The sequence below is a fragment of the Drosophila mojavensis genome, unplaced genomic scaffold, assembly GCF_018153725.1.
Source record: "Drosophila mojavensis isolate 15081-1352.22 unplaced genomic scaffold, ASM1815372v1 contig_74, whole genome shotgun sequence".
Lineage (NCBI taxonomy): Eukaryota > Metazoa > Arthropoda > Insecta > Diptera > Drosophilidae > Drosophila > Drosophila mojavensis.
Window position 1 is genome coordinate 2,391,780 of NW_025318899.1, and position 16,830 is coordinate 2,408,609.

A 16,830-nucleotide genomic window follows, 5' to 3' on the forward strand; every position below is an offset into this window, starting at 1 on the left:
ATATATGCATGATAAAAACAAATGTTGTACATTTTATAAACTGTTACAAACAGGGTATGTACTACGCTATCATTCCTCAATGAAGTTTACTGCATTTGTTGCTGTTGGTGCTCATTCAAGTGGTTGTCTTTAACTGCAACTGCAACTGCAACTACAACTGCAACTGCAACGGCAACTGGAGCGACTGTAACTGATTTAAGATGCGCCACGCATCTTTTTGCCTTTTTCCAATTGGATGGCTCCCAACGGCATTTCAAGGTGAGCGAAGGCCAAGGGCCACATTTGTCCAGCGCCGTGGTGGAGCGACCAAGGTCTTGGCAATTTCAATTCCAGCATTGCATTTGGTTTATTTTTAGCCTATCTCTGGCCACGCATCGGCAGGCAGCCAGCTCTCAGGCTCTGATTAGGATTGATAGCTTGTTGGCCAAATGTAGCCATCTCTCTCCCTCTCTCTGTCTCTCTCTCCCCCTCTCTGTTAGTTGCTTTGATAAGTGCATTTTAATGTTTAGTGCAGCCTAGTTCTATGCCTGTCTATATGTATATCCCCTGTCCGCATTCGCACTTGCTCTTAATCAGAGCCACATCCAATTCAATAATTTGCCAGAATGCTGCGGCATCTTAATGATCTTGTTAGCCCCAGTTGTAGCGCTTTTGCATGGACGTTTTATGTCCCTTGTCGAAATCACTTTAAATTCCAGTTCAGCTGTTGTTTACTTAGCAAATTCCGCTCTGCAACTGACTCTCCATTGCCGACTCTCGACTCTCGACTGTCCACTGTCCACTGCCGCCTGCTCCTGATTTGTGCATCATTAGGTGGAGCGAAATTCTGAGCTAATTACTTATTGGCTGGGACACACCTTCGTCAAGCCGGTTTCTTTAACTCAACTTGAAGTTTGCCTCACTCAGCTTTACTTTATTTTGCTTTTGAGATACTTTGATTGTCAGAGTATTATAGGTTATCCATGCTGTATGTTTGTTTGTTTATGTCACTGCTAAGAGATGTTGTTCATCTCTATATTGGAGCTTATTCATTTAATAATCGATTTGTGGTTGAGCATAAGAAGTGGTTTGTATAGTAGGCAAAAATTTATTGTGAATAATATGTATAATAAATATATGATGAGTAGATATGTTTCATGTAAATCAAGTAAGAATTTTACAGTCGAGTGTAATCGATTCTCATATGCTCGCCCTTAGTATATATCCAAATTTTTGATCAACATTTAGGGGATCGCTCGAAACGTCTTTTGTATGTCTACTACTGGTCTTTAGTATTTATTGCGCCTCAGATAATACCATTGATAATATAGATATCTACGTTTAGAATATAGAGGCAGGTTGCTTGCCTTCGTATATATAACTGTTATATAATAAATGTAGATAATAAAAATTCCATTTAACACAAGAAATTCGCTGCTTAAGGCTGAAATGTGAAAAATAATCATATTTCTGGTGTACTTTTCCACATTTGTCTATTAATATCTGCTTTCATGATAAGATATAATTAACTAGCCATCAGAATATATAATATATGACTAACTTTACTTGTACTCTGAAGCTATATCTATTATAAATTTTTATAAAATAATTGTATTTACTAAAATGAAATAAAATGATCTGTTTTTAAAATGGTATATTATTAAAAAATAATTTAATATATAAAATAAAAAACAATCTGGTTATAAATCAAACAAAGAAACATCATTTGAGCAAGTATATTATATAGAAACGTTGATTTCACTATATTTTCTATAGTTCTTCTGCATATACATATATCTGTCATAGAGATTATAAAATCTTCTTTTCACTTTACTATACGACCATAGATTGTTTAGTCTGCCTTCGCATATTCTGTAAATGTATTAAACTATTATTTACCATATAAAAAATTCATCTCTTTATAGTGTTGCACAATATTTATAAATTTCACTTTGTTTAATTTATAGAAACTTATATCGATCGAATAATTTTCTACTCTTAGTAAAACTCTTTTCATTCCCAAAAACAATCTGAAGCTAATGCTCAAATTACGTGCGTTACAATATTTCTTAATGCTCATAAATATGAATCGACATGACCTGGGTTCAATGAGAGCAATTTGACAAAAGTCTGAATGAGAACATATAAGAGTATTAATGCTTTGACATGCCTTGGCCAACCAACTATTTGTTCTGCTGCTTCTTATTTGCTTGTCTTTCGTGCCTGACTCTGTATGACGCCATCCGAGGCATTTGACCAAAAGCACAAACTGCTCGAAAATGGGAATGACAGGTCGCATAAATCATGGCCAGCAGGGATTGGGCCGGTTTTGTAATAAATTAACTGAACAAAACGCAATGTTGGTAAACACGCTAAAGGTGTTTGATTAAGTTTTCCGGCTTGTTTTCCTTGCCTAAACCTAAAGCTAGTCAATTTCCGATCAGACAAGTTCAAAGAACTCGCACGGAACTATTTTTGGGCTACTCTAATCATTGGATCTCAGACGATGTCATTTGCATATGAAAATATATACAATTAGCTACTGCCGAATGAATAGCTAATCTTTTCGCAACTCATGAGCTCATACTAATTAGCTTAGGCACTTGTGGACACCGCCGCTCCCTCTCTCTCACTCTGTCTCTCTCTTTCTATAATTTTATGCCCTCTCACTTATTGTGTTTTTGTTGTCAAATTTCACGCATCGTTTTCTAATTTCTGGACTCATACAACAAAACAACAATTGACCCGCTCAATGGGAAAAAGCTCAAATCGTTTTTCTCTTCTCTCTTCTCTCTCGTCTCAGCGCTCAATTTCTCACTCAAAACAAAACACAGTTTGAGTCGAAATTTTGGCGTTGATAAGGCGACTGGCGTCACTTTTTTTTGTTGATAAATATTTTTTAGTCTCTTCACGCTCTACTCTTTGGCATTTATAAATTCCATTTGTTTGTTTTTATTATGTAGTAGTGAAATGAAGTCATCGCGTAAAATATACAAATTATGTGTATAATACGTATACGCATAGTGCCGCCTGTGGGCTGGAACTTTGTTTTGGCTGGGAAATGTTGGCCGTTTGCTGGCCATGATTTATGTGCTAGCTGTTTGGCTGACAAATTCAACAGTTTTGCGAGCAACGAAACTCACTCAATGCTCAGCAAATATCACTCATACGCCGCTTGGCCCCTTTGTGTCGCTGGCTGCGCAGTTTGACCAAACAGTCGAGTCTCGACAGCGACAGCAAACGCGCGCGCAGCAACGCACAACAAACTAAAAACACGCTAAGAAACAAATTTTAAAAAATTTGAAAATTTTTATCAAGTTTTTTTAAGCAAGTAAAATGTAAGTTGCAAAAGATGTAAAATTTGTGGTCGCATCGAAACTCATAGAATATTGAATATTGAAAGCAAAAAAGTTGCTTCGTGCGTATTAAAGTGCAAGTGTCATGTGTGCATACACAGTTATAGTCATATATACATACATACATAGCTGTGTATGAGTACACACAGCATCAGCATTTCAATCTCCTTCAATGACAGCATCATTTCCCTTTGTTGGAATTTTCAAGTGCTGCATGACCCATATTTCTCTGCTCCAAAATAGAAAATTTTGCTGCTGCTGCAGCGGGAGCTTTTCTTTTTTTTTTTTTTTAATATACACAACAATGCGTAGCATCGTCTTAGGCGCCTTTTCCCGCCTCTCAATCAGACTCTCACTCTCTCCTTCTCTGTCTCTTTCCCCGCTCATTCGTGCTTCCGTTTGTATGTATGCGGCGCTTGCGCGTTCCTGTGCTCCTGCTTCAAACGGGACTCGCGGTCTGGGCAGGTGATGTCATCTATAAGCTGCTGCGACAGAGGCAGCGGCAGCGGCAGAGGCGGAGGCAGAGGCAGAGTCATAAGCAGCGCTCCAAGGGCTACTCAGACATTCATGCATGCATACATATATATTTATATATATGTAACTATGCTTAAGCATAGCCCATGACTCTTCCTCTGCCTATGACGCTGCCTCTGCTGCTGTCGCTGCTTCTGCATAGGCCTCTGCCTCTGTCGCTACTTCCACACATGCTGCGCCATGGCTGACCCCCAGCTCAACGTTTTTCGTATTATTATGTGTGACACCCTTGACACCTACCCCAACCCACCCACTGCCTTCGGCCACCCCATCTCCCGCCCTTTCCATGCCATGTATTGCGTTTCCTGTTTAAATGCGTTGCGTTTCACATGCCTCTAATAAATATGCATTGGTGCGACCAATATTTCATATATTTATCGTATTACAAAATTGGGGCACTCGTTCACATTGTAAACTATATCTAAAGCTCTATAAAATCTCGCACTTTTTATAGCCTGCAGTAAAGAGAGGGCATAATATTGTGAATGCCTACTTTTAGAACAAAGTCTTTATCAATATAAAGGCACTCTTTTTATTTTATATACTATTCTTGAGTTGACGTTTTTATACCTTTTAGCTAGAAAATTAAGATAGATAGGGGAATAAAGTCGCTTCCATTCAGTAAAATACAAAGAAGTCTTTCTTACATGATGATCTTCATTACCTGAAAATGTTGAATTATTATGTGAATATATAATTAAGTATATTTCATTTCACTCCTTACAATCTTGTGTCTTATCATTGTATATTTTGTAGTGAACCTAAGTACAGAGTATTTTTGAGTAGATCTTAAACTTATGCAATTTGCAATTTTTAAAAACGAATTTATAGTTTCTATTTTTAAATTTGTCTCATATTTTCATATGGGAAACGTTCTTTGTATATAGGGTAACTTCAAGTCGGCTTATCTAGTTAAATGAAGGTGGCTCTACGAGTACTTTTCTTAAAGTAAATGTGCATTATTTACAGGGTATTTGCTAGATATAAGAAGATCGTTAACCAGATTGTTAATCGATAGTTGCTGTTTACATGGTATCTCTTAGCCAATCCCTCACACATATCACTTAGTCATTACGTCTGCTTGCCTTATAGAACCAACCACATCAATTGGAACTCATATTGTTCTCCAATTTTGGCTAAACCTAATTAATATATTGGGATAGCCACGCGCTGCCTGCCAGCTCTAGATGCGGATGTTGCGAGATGAGCCAAACCATTCATATAGTCATGTATATATATAGATATACATATATAGTTGTATATATATATACCCCTATGTGTGTATGTTTGTCTCTATATATTAATGGTCCCGCCGGCCAAAGCGGATTATGAAGTATCTTTTGCTCAATTGTATCTTAGCCACGTTTTCTTGCCCATTCGTCTGGCTTGTTCGAATCGCCTTTTGTCATGTTTTGCGGGTTTGTTGTTGTTTCTTACAAGTATTTATGGGTTTCCAATTACCCGAACACAAAAGGGCTGCGAAACAAATCATCGTAATGGGCGTGGCGGGCACGCAGCGCTGTAATTAGTTTCTACACTTGACATTTGTGGAGCTGACTGAGGCGCCCATACGTTGCGAGCGAGCTGAGCGAATGGCAGAGCAAACCCTAGCAGAGAGTAGGCAGTAAAGACCTAGTAATGCAGTATGTACTCGCTAAAGCTCACCCATTGCCTGTGTCACTCAGTGACAGCTGCACAAATATCTATGAGAAATCAGGGAAGAGAATGGAATCAGTCAAAGATTTTGTGCTTAAGATAAACATTTTCTTGTCAAAATTTGTTAGCATTAGCTGTGTGTGTGGGCTTAAGCGATAAGATTTATGATTTATGGTCTCCTTATAATATATCAAAATAAAGTAATAGCCGCTCGACAAGTCTGCACTGTAGCTAGCTTATCGCTTGAGCTAGCTAATCATATTATATATGTATATAATTTCACAGTTGCATCTCTCTATACAAATATATATATGTATATTTGTACTTAATTTGCCTCACCCAAAAACCGAACCCCGAGCGACGTAATTGCGGCGCGTAATGCTGAATGTCGATGACATAAGCGGTGCGATTTAGACAAAGTTCCCCCTTACACCCAATGATACTTGCACTTGCGGCGTATATATAGTAGTATATATATAGTTGATATAGCTCATGTAGCTGTCAATGCAAGAGTCAACATTTGTTACGCTCCATGGATCGGCGCTCGATCTGAGCAGAGCAACCTTGACCCAGGCAATCTTATCGTCAGCTCATCGCATTCAATTATCTGGATATGGAATCTGGTTATGGCTCGGTCTTGCCCCTCTCTCTCTCTCTCTATCTTAACTGGTTGCCTTCCGGGACGTTATCTTCATTTAAATTATGCTCGTGCAGCTTCCACAATTCGGTCTGTCGATATGTGTGCATATAGCTACCATATAGCTGCGGATTCCCGAATAATTAATGATCGTTGCTCACGTTTTATTTACTGTTTATTGTTCGATTTGTGCGGGCACAACAGATCTTTAACATCCATGTTAAACATGACGACAATTTATGCTATGCGCTGTCTTTAGCTCTGAAAATATCTAAACGATTTATGTGCTCTATACTCGGCCCGGAGGGCAATGCGAAACGGTACGTGTTACTGTGGGTTAAGTTAATTGATTGCCAAGCGAATAGCTACAGCTGCCGTTATCAACGGGTTGTACACTGTGAGAAAATGGAGTGTGGGAATGTGAAAGTGAAGGATTGCTAATGATGACATTAGCAATATGATGAAGATTCGATATATGATATAAAATACGTTACTGAAATTGACATGTTTGAAATATTATAAAAGTTTTCTTAAGATATAAAAATTGAAGTCTTGGATAATTATATTTTGAAAGATTTTATATTTTTCATATAAAACATTTATAATAATTTACGTATTTCTATTGAGAAATATATTTATAATAAACCATTCCATGTCGTATAGCTTAGGAGTAATAGCAGTTATAGTAAGTGTAGCTAGCTTAAAACTTTCAAAGAGCTTTAACTTCAAGCAACAACTGTTTTGTTTGATATTCCAATTAGAATTCAAATGGTCGCTAATGAGCAAATGCGTTTGAGCTACGAGAGCAGCTCTTGCCCATTCGATACGAACAACCTTCCACAGTCCATTAGCGAGCAGCAGTTGCGAAAGCTCACGCAGCGCTATTGTACGCTCGAATGATATCATCGGAATAAGGAATGTATATACAAACAATAGCAGCGTAGTTTGATAAGCTATCTCTACATCAAGAGAGGGAGATATATATAGCCTATGTGAGCATGTAGCATCGGATTTTGATTTGTATAAAGCTATAGTACGATATAGAGCGCAGAGCTAAGGCAAAATGTTAATAAGCGTTGTGGCTCACAGGTGAAGAACTGCGCAACAACAATATACATATACATACGTATATCCATGTAATCTCAAGATCTGTAAACTGACACCCAATCTTAACCCTTGCAGAGCCAACAACATGACTGAGGAGACAGCAAATGGCAGCAGCGCGGCGCCCGTGGAGGAGCTCGGCCAGCTGGCTCTGGAGGAGACCGCACCGAAGGTCACGTTTTCGGATCAGTTCAAGGCGTTCTCCAAGTTTGGCGACACCAAATCCGATGGCAGGCAGATAACGCTCTCGCAGAGCGACAAATGGATGAAGCAGGCGAAGGTGTTCGACAAGCAGATCACAACCACCGATACGGGCATACACTTTAAGAAATTCAAGGCCATGAAAATAACGCTGCCCGACTACAACAAATTCCTCGAGGATTTGGCCAAGACGAAAAAGGTGGAGCTGGCGACGATTAAGCAGAAAATGGCCAGCTGTGGAGCACCAGGTGTTCAGCAGGTGTCCGTAAGTATCTAGCTCTTAGTATTATACCGAAAATGAGATTATATATCTGTCATATATATTCGCTAGGCTGGCAAGGCAGCGGCTGCTGTGGATCGCTTAACAGATCCCAGCAAGTATACGGGCTCACACAAGGAGCGCTTCGATGCCTCCGGCAAGGGCAAGGGCATTGCTGGCCGACGCAATTTGGTCGATGATTCTGGCTATGTCAGCGGCTATCAGCACAAGGACACCTACGATGGCGCCCATTAAATAATCCTACCACCTTTTCCACTTCCTCTCATTCACTCACACTTTTAGCTGACTTTTTGTCTAATTTATTATTTTGTGTTTCTACTGATAGCACCTGAGTTCTCTCTCTCTCTCTTTATCTTTTCTCTAAAATATAAGTTGTGTTTTAAGTGCATAAAATAAATTTAGAAAGTTTTTGGTAATATTTACAATTTTTGTTTGTTTCATTTTGTTTTACATTTTTACATACGCAACGGCCCAAAAGTTCAAAATCAAAACAAATAAAACCTTTACACATCCAAATCAAGTTTATATATCTCATATGAATAGATTTATAAAAAGTTTGACATTTTTGCAAGCGTAGCACAAAAACTTTTAATAATACACTTTACAAAGTTTAATAACAATAATATGTACTTATAGCATATATAAATATATACATACATATATAGTATATATATACCAAATCAACACAGATTTACACCTGTGTATTTCAGATTGTGTATGCTTTACTTTTAATTCAAATAAAGTGAAATACATAGAAAGTCCTTGAAAAAATTCAGTCAGTTTTGATGGGCAGACTGCAAACACACATACACATACATATACTCACATACACTTATATACATCTGAGTGGGATGCGCAGTCAGCGAACTACAACAAAGGCGACCTCGCTGCAAAAACCAGAGCACTGTGAAGCAGATCAAACGCTAGACTAAGTCACTGTGTAAATCGGAAATCGGATAGGCTTTTGCATAATAGTTAATGCAGCCAACGATCAGTTGCAGCTAGTCGAACGGTGCTAATCACAGATCGGATATAAGACGGCATATCATATAGCCCAACTACTATGCGATTATAACACTAAGCCAATGGGGCTATAAAAGGGGCTCGGTTAGCCCTGCAGGCAGCAGAGCAGCAGCGACAGCCACAGAGATTGGATTGTATAAAGATTTCTGATTTCTGATTCAGTGTTGAGCATATAGTCATGGCATTCCGAGGCAAAAATGCGGTGGTCACGGGTGGTGCCGGAGGAATCGGTCTACAAGTGGCCCGGCAGCTGCTGGTAGCAGGAGTCGCGGTGAGTCTAGGATGTTAGCCAGCCTATAGCAACTCTAGCAATGTCTGTCTGCTTTCCAGAAACTAGCCATTATTGACATACAGGATAATCTGGAGGAGTTTGTCAAGCTGCGCGCGGCGCATCCCACGCAAAGCGTCATGATCATCAAAATGGATGTGGCCAACAAGAAGGGCGTGGAGGCCACCTACGAGGAGATCAAAAAGACCTTTGGCAACATTGATATTGTGGTCAACGTGGCGGGCATATTCAATGACAAGGATGTCCAACGCACGCTTTTGGTCAATCTGGTAAGCAGGCGAGCAGCTGCAGGCATGGGGTATAGTAAGAGTCTCTCCATTTCTCTCTCTCTCTTCTTTTAGGGCGGCATCATCAACTCTACTTTGAGCGCTTTGCAGTACATGAGCAAGGAGAATGGCGGCAATGGGGGGCTTGTGCTTAACATGAGCTCCGTCGTGGGTCTCGATCCGATGTTTATCATACCAGTTTATGGTGCCACCAAGGCGGGCATCATCAACTTTACGCGCTGCCTGGGTGTAAGTAGCTAAAATAAACACCTTTTGTCCATATTATAATGCTAGTCCTCCATATAGAACGACAAGTTCTATCAACGCTCGGGCATTAAGTTTGCCACAGTTTGTCCGGGTGCCACCATGACGGACATGTTCACCAATTTCACGGAGAAAATCATTTTCCCAGAGACCAGCGATGAGACGTACAAGATTTTGGATCGCCTGAGCAAACAGAGTGCCACGGATGTTGCGCGCTGCATGCTGAATGTGCTGGAGAAGGAGAAGAACGGCGCCGTGTATGTGATTGAGGGCAAACGTATCATACCCCTGGAGATAAAGCCACTCTGGACGGGCAAGGAGCCGGCGCTCTAAGGGAATACGCACATGGCTGAAGTACAGACATATGACTATTAATCGCTTTTTTCAATTGCCGCGGGTAGTTTTTAATAAAGAACCAAGTAAACTGTATGTAAGTTAATCCTTTCGCCAGTTAACCAGCACTTCATCCGTGCGATAGCGTTGCGTCACAAAGGCATCTTCCAGAGGCATTTGGGCGCCGGCCTTAAACATCTCAGCGCCTGCGTGAGCTATCATCAAGCCGTTGTCAATGCAGTAGCGTTCGTCGATGGCAAAGACTTTGCCATTGCGCTCCTCGCACATAATACCCATCATCTGCTGCAGTCGCTCATTGCAACCAACGCCGCCGACTATGAGTACCTGTAGACAAAATAGATATAAATATGTATATATAATCTATGTCTAAAGTCGATTCTCACTTCATTGGATTCGCAGTGTGCCATGGCTCGCTCTGTTATCTCAACCAACATAGCGAAGATTGTTTCCTGCAACGAGTAACATAGATCCGCTTGACTATACTCTGGCTCGGGCTCATCTTGCTGCTTCTTGCGTTTATTACGCCTTTTGCTAGGATCTGCCAGCTCTTCGATGTGTGACAGAATGCCAGAGAAACTAACGTCCATTCCCTTTACCACATATGGCAATTTGATATACTGTTTGCCCTGCTTCGCCAGTTGCTCGATGTTATAGCCAGGACTTGGGTCGTTCGAAAGTTTAATAATGCGCGCGAACCGATCCAAGCAGTTGCCCACGGCTATATCTATGGTCTCGCCAAAGATGCGATATCTTTTATTGGAGTAGGCAATCACTTGGGTATTGCCACCACTCACATACAGCACTATTGGATTCTGGGCACCAGTTATCAGGCGACCCATTTCGATGTGGCCAATGCAATGATTAACGCCCAGTAAAGGCTTCTGCCAAAGCAGCGACAAAGTGCGTGCCACAATGGCACCTACTAACAGCGGAGGAGCCATGCCGGGACCCTTTGTATAGCAGATGACATCCAAGTCAGCAGGTTTTAATTGTGCCTCCTTCAAACTGGCTTGCACAAGGCCCAAAATCGCCTCGCGGTGATGTTTGGCCGTTTCCTTAGGCAGAAAACCTGTTGCATATAAGGGAAGATAAAGTAATTGAAGTTAACCCGATATATTATACATACCTTCGCCGGGCGGTGTAATGTATGTGCGTCGCACATTTGCCAATACTTTGCCATTGTTTATAATTCCAACGCCAATTTTATTGGCGCTGCCCTCGATGCCCAGCGCGCAAACCATCGTTGTTTACTTCTGCATTAGAGATGAGTAAAGGCGAATTACTCGACATGCAATCGCTAAGGCTGCCTTTGAGCGGCACATACTGCTCATCTCTATTAAAATTCAGAAGTCCGATAACAAATTATATATCGATAATAATAATATTGTTTGGCTGTGTGAATGGTCTTTTCAGTGGGAGAGAAAATGTAAAAACAAATCAGTTTGTTTTTTATTTTCGTATTTAGCATTTGTTTATTGAGTACTTAAAAATGGAGACGGCTATAGAGCCAACAAACGAGTGTACTAATTTAAATGATGAAAATAACAGTGAGTCAACAAACCAGGAGCCAGTAACACAATTAGCAAATGACGCCGACGTGGATGCGAAAATTGCTCTGGAAGATAAACAGCAGCTGGAATGCGAAAACAAAGTACAAAGCCAAGAAAGCCCTATAAAAGAAGAAGCTGCAGATAAAAGTACACACGATAAGAGAGAATTGGAATTAGTTAACGAAATTCACGCAGCAGTTGTGGAGCAACCGGTTAAAGAGAAGGAGAAGGTGGAACATGAGCCAGCAACAGGAATCAGTTATGCAGACCTGAAGGCGCAGGATGAACAGGAAAGCAAGGAACACAAGGACAGCCGGGACATCCTCTCACATGTACATTGCCTTGCACAGCTGGAGGAACAACGTCGTAACTATGAACGCCAACTGGAACAACTGCGTACCTCCAATACGCAAAAGGATAATATGATGACACTTCTGCAGAGGGAAAATGCGATATTGGAGAAGGAGAAGCAGGCATTTCGCAATGAGATGGATCTGGCCAACAAGGAGAAGGAGAGCACAGTGATTAAATTTGCTATGAAAGAGAAGTTGCTCATCGATGCCAAAAAAGAAAAAGAGACCGTGGAGAAACAATTGGCGGATGCCAAAAAGGAAGTGAAAAATGTCTCCATACGCTTCCAGGCGGTGCACGAGGAAAAGTCACGAATGACCTATATCATAGATGAAAAGGTAAGTGTAAGAAGACTTAAAAAGAATTATACATAACTCCCCTAACTATTTTTTGCAGTGCAACGAAGTGCGCAAGTATCAAAGGGAATGTGAGAAGCTTAAAACGGAAATGGGACACTTGGAATCCAAGCTCAAATATCATGCCAACAAGCTAAACATTGAAGTAGAAGCTAAGGCAGTGAGTTCTTCTTCATCTTTATATATGCATAAATTGTGTAAATATTGACTCTTTACTCATATTTTATAGAACCTGGAGCGCAAGCTGGAAGAGGAACGGAATGCACCCAATAAGCTAGAAGAAAAGGCCAATGGTTGGGTCTAGTGCATAGTTTTCTTTAAAATATATCTATAATGTATATTCTCTTACAGAGAAGCTTAAGATGGAATTTGAAGCTAACACAATACTGCTTAAACATGAAATCAAAAGCAAGACTGATTCACTGGACAAGCTGAATAAAGAGCACCAAAAGCAATGCGAAGCTAATAAAGAATTGCAACAGCAGCTGCAGCAGTTAAAAGAAGCGGTAAAAAGAAATATGAGGATAGTTTGAAAAATTGTCGGGCCTGTTGTTGCAAAATTAATTTATTTAACCTTTTTGTTAGCTCAGCAATTTCTCAGACTATTCTCATATTCAATATATATTTATGATAAGAAGTAATCAGTTCCCTTTGCTCTGCAGCATGAACAGCTTTCGGGGGAGTTCAAGGAGTTACAGGCGCAGCATAGCCAAATAGATGCCGCCTACAGCGACGAGCTCTTAAATGCAGCGAAATTGCATAGCCAGTTGGCTGAGCTGCAGCTGCTGCGCACACAGAATACAATGTATGCAGCCTTAGCTAATAAAATTGCAATCGTAAATTAAGTAATTAACATCTATTATTCACTATTTAAATAGCAACGAGCAGAAGTTAGTTGAGGCGCAGACGAGGATAGAAGAGCTGGAATCCCTGGTGCAGGACAATGAAGTAGATTTAAAGCAAGTGCAGGAGAAGAGACAGGAATTACTGAACATTAACAAGGAGATGACCGAGCTAATAGTCAAGCTGCAAAATGATATTTACCTGGCAGAAGTCAAAGTAAGTTCCTGATAAGATAATTCACCTAATAGACAAAAAATTTACCTGCCCCGGGTGAGGCTCGAACTCACGACCTTAAGATTATGAGACTTACGCGCTGCCTACTGCGCCACCGAGGCCATGTGAAGAAGTCGCCACTAACATGAAAATTCTTGTTTCTATTTATAACCAGTCGCTAGGCTTCGAGTCAGAGAATAAACTGCTGAAGCAGGAGCTGCTTGCATTCGATGCCAAATACTTGGAGCTAGAGGAGCAAATGCATGCGGAGGGAATGGAGAAGATTGAGGAACGTCTGCTGCTGGCCAAACATCTGTCCGAGAAGACAAAGATGTACGAAGTGGTCAATGCTAAGCTGGAAGAGCTGCAGAACCACTTTGAGGCAACGAAGCACAAGCATGCGACCCAGGTGAAAGAGCTCCAACGAGAGCTGCAAAAGTACAAAAGAGGCATTGTGGATGCCAAGCCAGCGGGCTACTGTCGCAACTGTCAGCAGGCAATGAATGACTTGAGCCAGGAACAACTGCAACAGCCGCCGCAGCAGCAGCAGCCCCAACAGCAGCAGTTGATCACTCATAGTCGCAGCAGCAGCCAGTGCAGCCGTGCCAGCGAGTCATCCGAGTCTGAGACGGTGGTCAACAGTGCGTCACAAGCGCAACCGGCAGCCGCACCAGTAACCGATCTACAAGCAGTACCTTCAAAGAAAGTCTTAGTTGAGCGCATTTTGCGCCTGCAACAGGCCTCAGCACGACAAACAGAGCGCATTGAATTCCTGGAGAATCATACGCAAATGCTGGTCTCCGAGGTCCAAAAGAAATCCAAGGTTGTGCAGCATTATATGTTGCGAGATCAGACAGCCGGTGCGCTCACCTCCAGCAAAAGTGATCAGAGCAAAAGCGAGCTGGTCAAATATGGCAATGGCGTCATGGCTGCCATCTATGGAGGAGTCAAGGGAGCTGAGAGCAAGGGTATGTCCTTGGAGCTCTCACTAGAGATTAATAAGAAGTTGCAGGCTGTCCTAGAGGACACGCTGCTAAAGAATATAACGCTCAAAGAGAATCTCGATGTGCTGGGCCTCGAGGTGGATAACCTGACGCGCAAATTGCGCTCGCAAGAGCTAAGCAACAGTTAGGCAGAGTGCCTGACCACTAATCCATTCCGTAGATATAACAATTCCATTGTGATTAAGTTAAAATTAAAGATTTAATAATGCAACAAGTGTCGAGGTGTCCAAAGTTAAGGCAGCGCATCCGTTATAGCAGGCCATCATAGAGCTTGGCGCCAACTGTTGATGGCTTGCCCATATCCATGGAAAGCTGCAGCGTCGGCTGCTCGCCGTCCTTGGCCAGACGTGCCTGCTTATTGTGCGTCTTCTTGAAATGCACATTAATCATCGGATTTGGGTCGCCAGTTTCATCCTTAATGTATTCCCGCAGCAGTGGTGGCAGTTCAATCTTTGTGGGCAACACTACGGAATCCACCTTTTTCTTATTTTCTAGATATTTGTGCTCCTGGTCAACGGGCACCAGCTCGTAATCGGCCTTATAGCTGGTGCTGTAGATCTCCACGGGTTTGGGTTGGGTGACGCCACGCCATGTCTTCTGCACAGTGACTCGCACCTTGCGTTCACTGTCGGCCTACAAAGAGGAGAAAAATATGAGAAATAATACTATTTTGTCTCTTTCCCACTCTTACCTGCTCGTCCACTGCTTGCACCTTTAGTATGCGCATGTAGCAGGGCTCCGGGTACCGTTGAAACATGTTACGTATGACCATGCGACCGATGCCCCAGTCGGGCAGATTGCCGACGATTTCCCACAGAGTGTTGCCGCGAAAGTCTGTGGTGCGCCCAATGTATTGAATTACTTTTTGACTCATGCTGCACGCTCTTTAATTAATCAAAACTGAGCAATGTTAAATTTATTTTATTATTATTCCGGTGTGCGCTGCTTCTTCGCGACAAGTGCCATTCACTCGTTACGCAAACAGCTGTGCATCTGGCAGCGTTGCCACTTATTGCTAAGACGTTGTGCTTGAGGTAGTTGGCAACGCGGCGTGTGTTCAAATTGTGTGATCCTATAATCTATTTTTATTAAAGACTAGTTTAGTTAAATAATTGAAATTTATTATATCAAGTGTTTTTGGGTCTGTTTGCTGACTTGCTTTTTGGCTTGATTCGCTTATAAATCGCATAAATATTTAAACTAGAATTGTAATACTCTGAAGTGGATTAGCCGGAGTGTGATCGCTCTTCAGCCCCGTCGCTGGCTGTGTGACCCACTCCGCTGGTGTCAAGCTGTTCGTCATACGACTCCAGCTCCTCGTCACGGTGCTGCTCCTGCTGATTGATGCTCTCATGGAGTCCAACTGTAGCATGTGCTGCCGCCTTAGAGGCATTCACCTGTGCAGCCGCTGCAGATGAAGCAGCCTTCAGAGCCGACTCCTTGGTGGCAGCATAGTCCACGCGCGCCTGCTGCAGCTGCTCCTCCACCTGTTCCATTCGATTCTTCGCCTGGCCCACCATGGTGGCCTGTGAGGCCTGCTGATTGGACACCTCGGTAGCCGTTTGCTCTGCTTGCTCGGCCACCGACTTGGCATTGTTGAGGGCTGCCGTCAGCACCGAGATGTGATGGTGCGCAGCCTGCGCCGTTTGTTGTGCCAGCTTCGCGGACACCTTGGCCGCCTTCAGCTGCTCCAGCTCGCGCGAGAGCGCACGCTGTGCCTCGGCTGCCTGCTGCTCCAGCTCCTGTAGTATCACCTGCTTGCCCGCGAGCGCGGCTTGCGCGGTGGCAGCTGCCTGTGATGCTGCTTGCGCCAAGGTGTTTTTGGCTATAAAAGCAGCCTGCTTGGCGGCAGCATGTTGATTTGCGACGGCGCTGTAAGCCTGATCTGCCGATCCTTGGGCAATGGAGCGCAGGCCGCTGCCTATGCTGTAACCTGCCTTGCTGCTGTCACTGGAATGGCTTTTGGAGCTGCTGCCGTGGTGTGGCGACTGATGCTGCTGGTGCTGTTGCTGCTGTGGATGATGATGCAGCTCCACTACTTCCTCGTGCCCTGGCAACGAGGGCTCAAAGTAGCTGCCGCCGCTGCCAAACTGATGCTGTGCCGGCGGCTGCTGTCTGTAGAAGTATCCATTGCGCTTGTGCAGCCTGCCCAACACCTGAGCGCAAAGCAGCGCTGCGATTGATTGATTGATGAATATTGTGATTAATCCCTGAGAGCAGTCTGCGGTAATCCTTGAACTCACCTAGTATCAGGTATTTCAAGCACTTGTTGTACATCTCGTTGCAAAAATTGTATTAAGCTTCGGCTCCAGCTGCTCCAATGGGTTTTATACACCTGCGATTCAGGCAGCGGTGCAGAAATTTTATAAATTTACTTTTTTTTTAGTAGTGCGGAAAGTCTTGTTGCGGCTCTTGAGTTTAACGGGCACTCAACATGTGAGACTTTATGATATATTTGAATATCACAAGCACACACATACACACTCTTACACACACACCCGCTCGAGGAAGTTCATAGTTGTGCGCGCTTTGATGGCGTCTCTCTTAATGTTTTGTTAGCACGGTGGCTC

General features: G+C 42.5%; 6 protein-coding genes and 1 non-coding gene across 9 annotated transcripts; 3 read left to right on the forward strand and 4 right to left on the reverse strand.

Annotated features, from left to right (window-relative positions):
- The first annotated feature begins 3,197 nt into the window (after positions 1 to 3,197).
- On the forward strand, positions 3,198 to 8,172 carry LOC6586878 (tubulin polymerization-promoting protein homolog). Of its 3 annotated transcripts, none has more exons than XM_015160207.3 (3): positions 3,198 to 3,317; positions 7,345 to 7,732; positions 7,799 to 8,172. In XM_015160207.3, the coding sequence occupies exons 2-3, from the start codon at positions 7,355 to 7,357 to the stop codon at positions 7,979 to 7,981; spliced, it is 561 nt and encodes a 186-aa protein (XP_015015693.1). In that variant the 5' UTR covers positions 3,198 to 3,317; positions 7,345 to 7,354; the 3' UTR covers positions 7,982 to 8,172. The 3 variants fall into 3 exon arrangements, with proteins under 3 accessions (XP_015015693.1, XP_002012482.1, XP_015015694.1); XM_002012446.4 differs by lacking the exon at positions 3,198 to 3,317 and adding an exon at positions 6,969 to 7,077; XM_015160208.3 differs by lacking the exon at positions 3,198 to 3,317 and adding an exon at positions 7,022 to 7,251.
- Positions 8,173 to 8,861: 689 nt separating this feature from the next.
- On the forward strand, positions 8,862 to 10,018 carry LOC6586645 (fat body protein 2). The gene is made up of 4 exons (XM_002012220.4): positions 8,862 to 9,041; positions 9,101 to 9,328; positions 9,401 to 9,574; positions 9,632 to 10,018. Exons 1-4 carry the CDS (start codon positions 8,949 to 8,951, stop codon positions 9,920 to 9,922), a joined length of 786 nt encoding a protein of 261 aa, XP_002012256.2. The 5' UTR covers positions 8,862 to 8,948; the 3' UTR covers positions 9,923 to 10,018.
- On the reverse strand, positions 9,965 to 11,219 carry LOC6586646 (probable tRNA N6-adenosine threonylcarbamoyltransferase). The gene is made up of 3 exons (XM_002012221.4): positions 11,070 to 11,219; positions 10,327 to 11,012; positions 9,965 to 10,267 (listed from the first exon to the last, which is right to left on the reverse strand). Exons 1-3 carry the CDS (start codon positions 11,182 to 11,184, stop codon positions 10,025 to 10,027), a joined length of 1,044 nt encoding a protein of 347 aa, XP_002012257.1. The 5' UTR covers positions 11,185 to 11,219; the 3' UTR covers positions 9,965 to 10,024.
- A 102-nt stretch (positions 11,220 to 11,321) lies between these two features.
- Positions 11,322 to 14,475, forward strand: LOC6586647 (coiled-coil domain-containing protein 186). Its single transcript, XM_002012222.4, has 7 exons — positions 11,322 to 12,182; positions 12,241 to 12,360; positions 12,430 to 12,493; positions 12,552 to 12,706; positions 12,863 to 13,005; positions 13,079 to 13,259; positions 13,432 to 14,475. The coding sequence occupies exons 1-7, from the start codon at positions 11,433 to 11,435 to the stop codon at positions 14,386 to 14,388; spliced, it is 2,370 nt and encodes a 789-aa protein (XP_002012258.2). The 5' UTR covers positions 11,322 to 11,432; the 3' UTR covers positions 14,389 to 14,475.
- Trnam-cau lies at positions 13,306 to 13,378 on the reverse strand. Its single transcript has one exon. It is a non-coding gene; the product is annotated as a tRNA-Met (tRNA).
- LOC6586649 lies at positions 14,441 to 15,241 on the reverse strand. Its single transcript, XM_002012223.4, has 2 exons — positions 14,952 to 15,241; positions 14,441 to 14,893 (listed from the first exon to the last, which is right to left on the reverse strand). Exons 1-2 carry the CDS (start codon positions 15,132 to 15,134, stop codon positions 14,510 to 14,512), a joined length of 567 nt encoding a protein of 188 aa, XP_002012259.1. The 5' UTR covers positions 15,135 to 15,241; the 3' UTR covers positions 14,441 to 14,509.
- Positions 15,242 to 15,440: 199 nt separating this feature from the next.
- LOC6586650 (uncharacterized protein CG45076) lies at positions 15,441 to 16,776 on the reverse strand. Its single transcript, XM_032733303.2, has 2 exons — positions 16,759 to 16,776; positions 15,441 to 16,503 (listed from the first exon to the last, which is right to left on the reverse strand). Exons 1-2 carry the CDS (start codon positions 16,774 to 16,776, stop codon positions 15,487 to 15,489), a joined length of 1,035 nt encoding a protein of 344 aa, XP_032589194.2. The 3' UTR covers positions 15,441 to 15,486.
- Between the last annotated feature and the right edge of the window lie 54 nt (positions 16,777 to 16,830).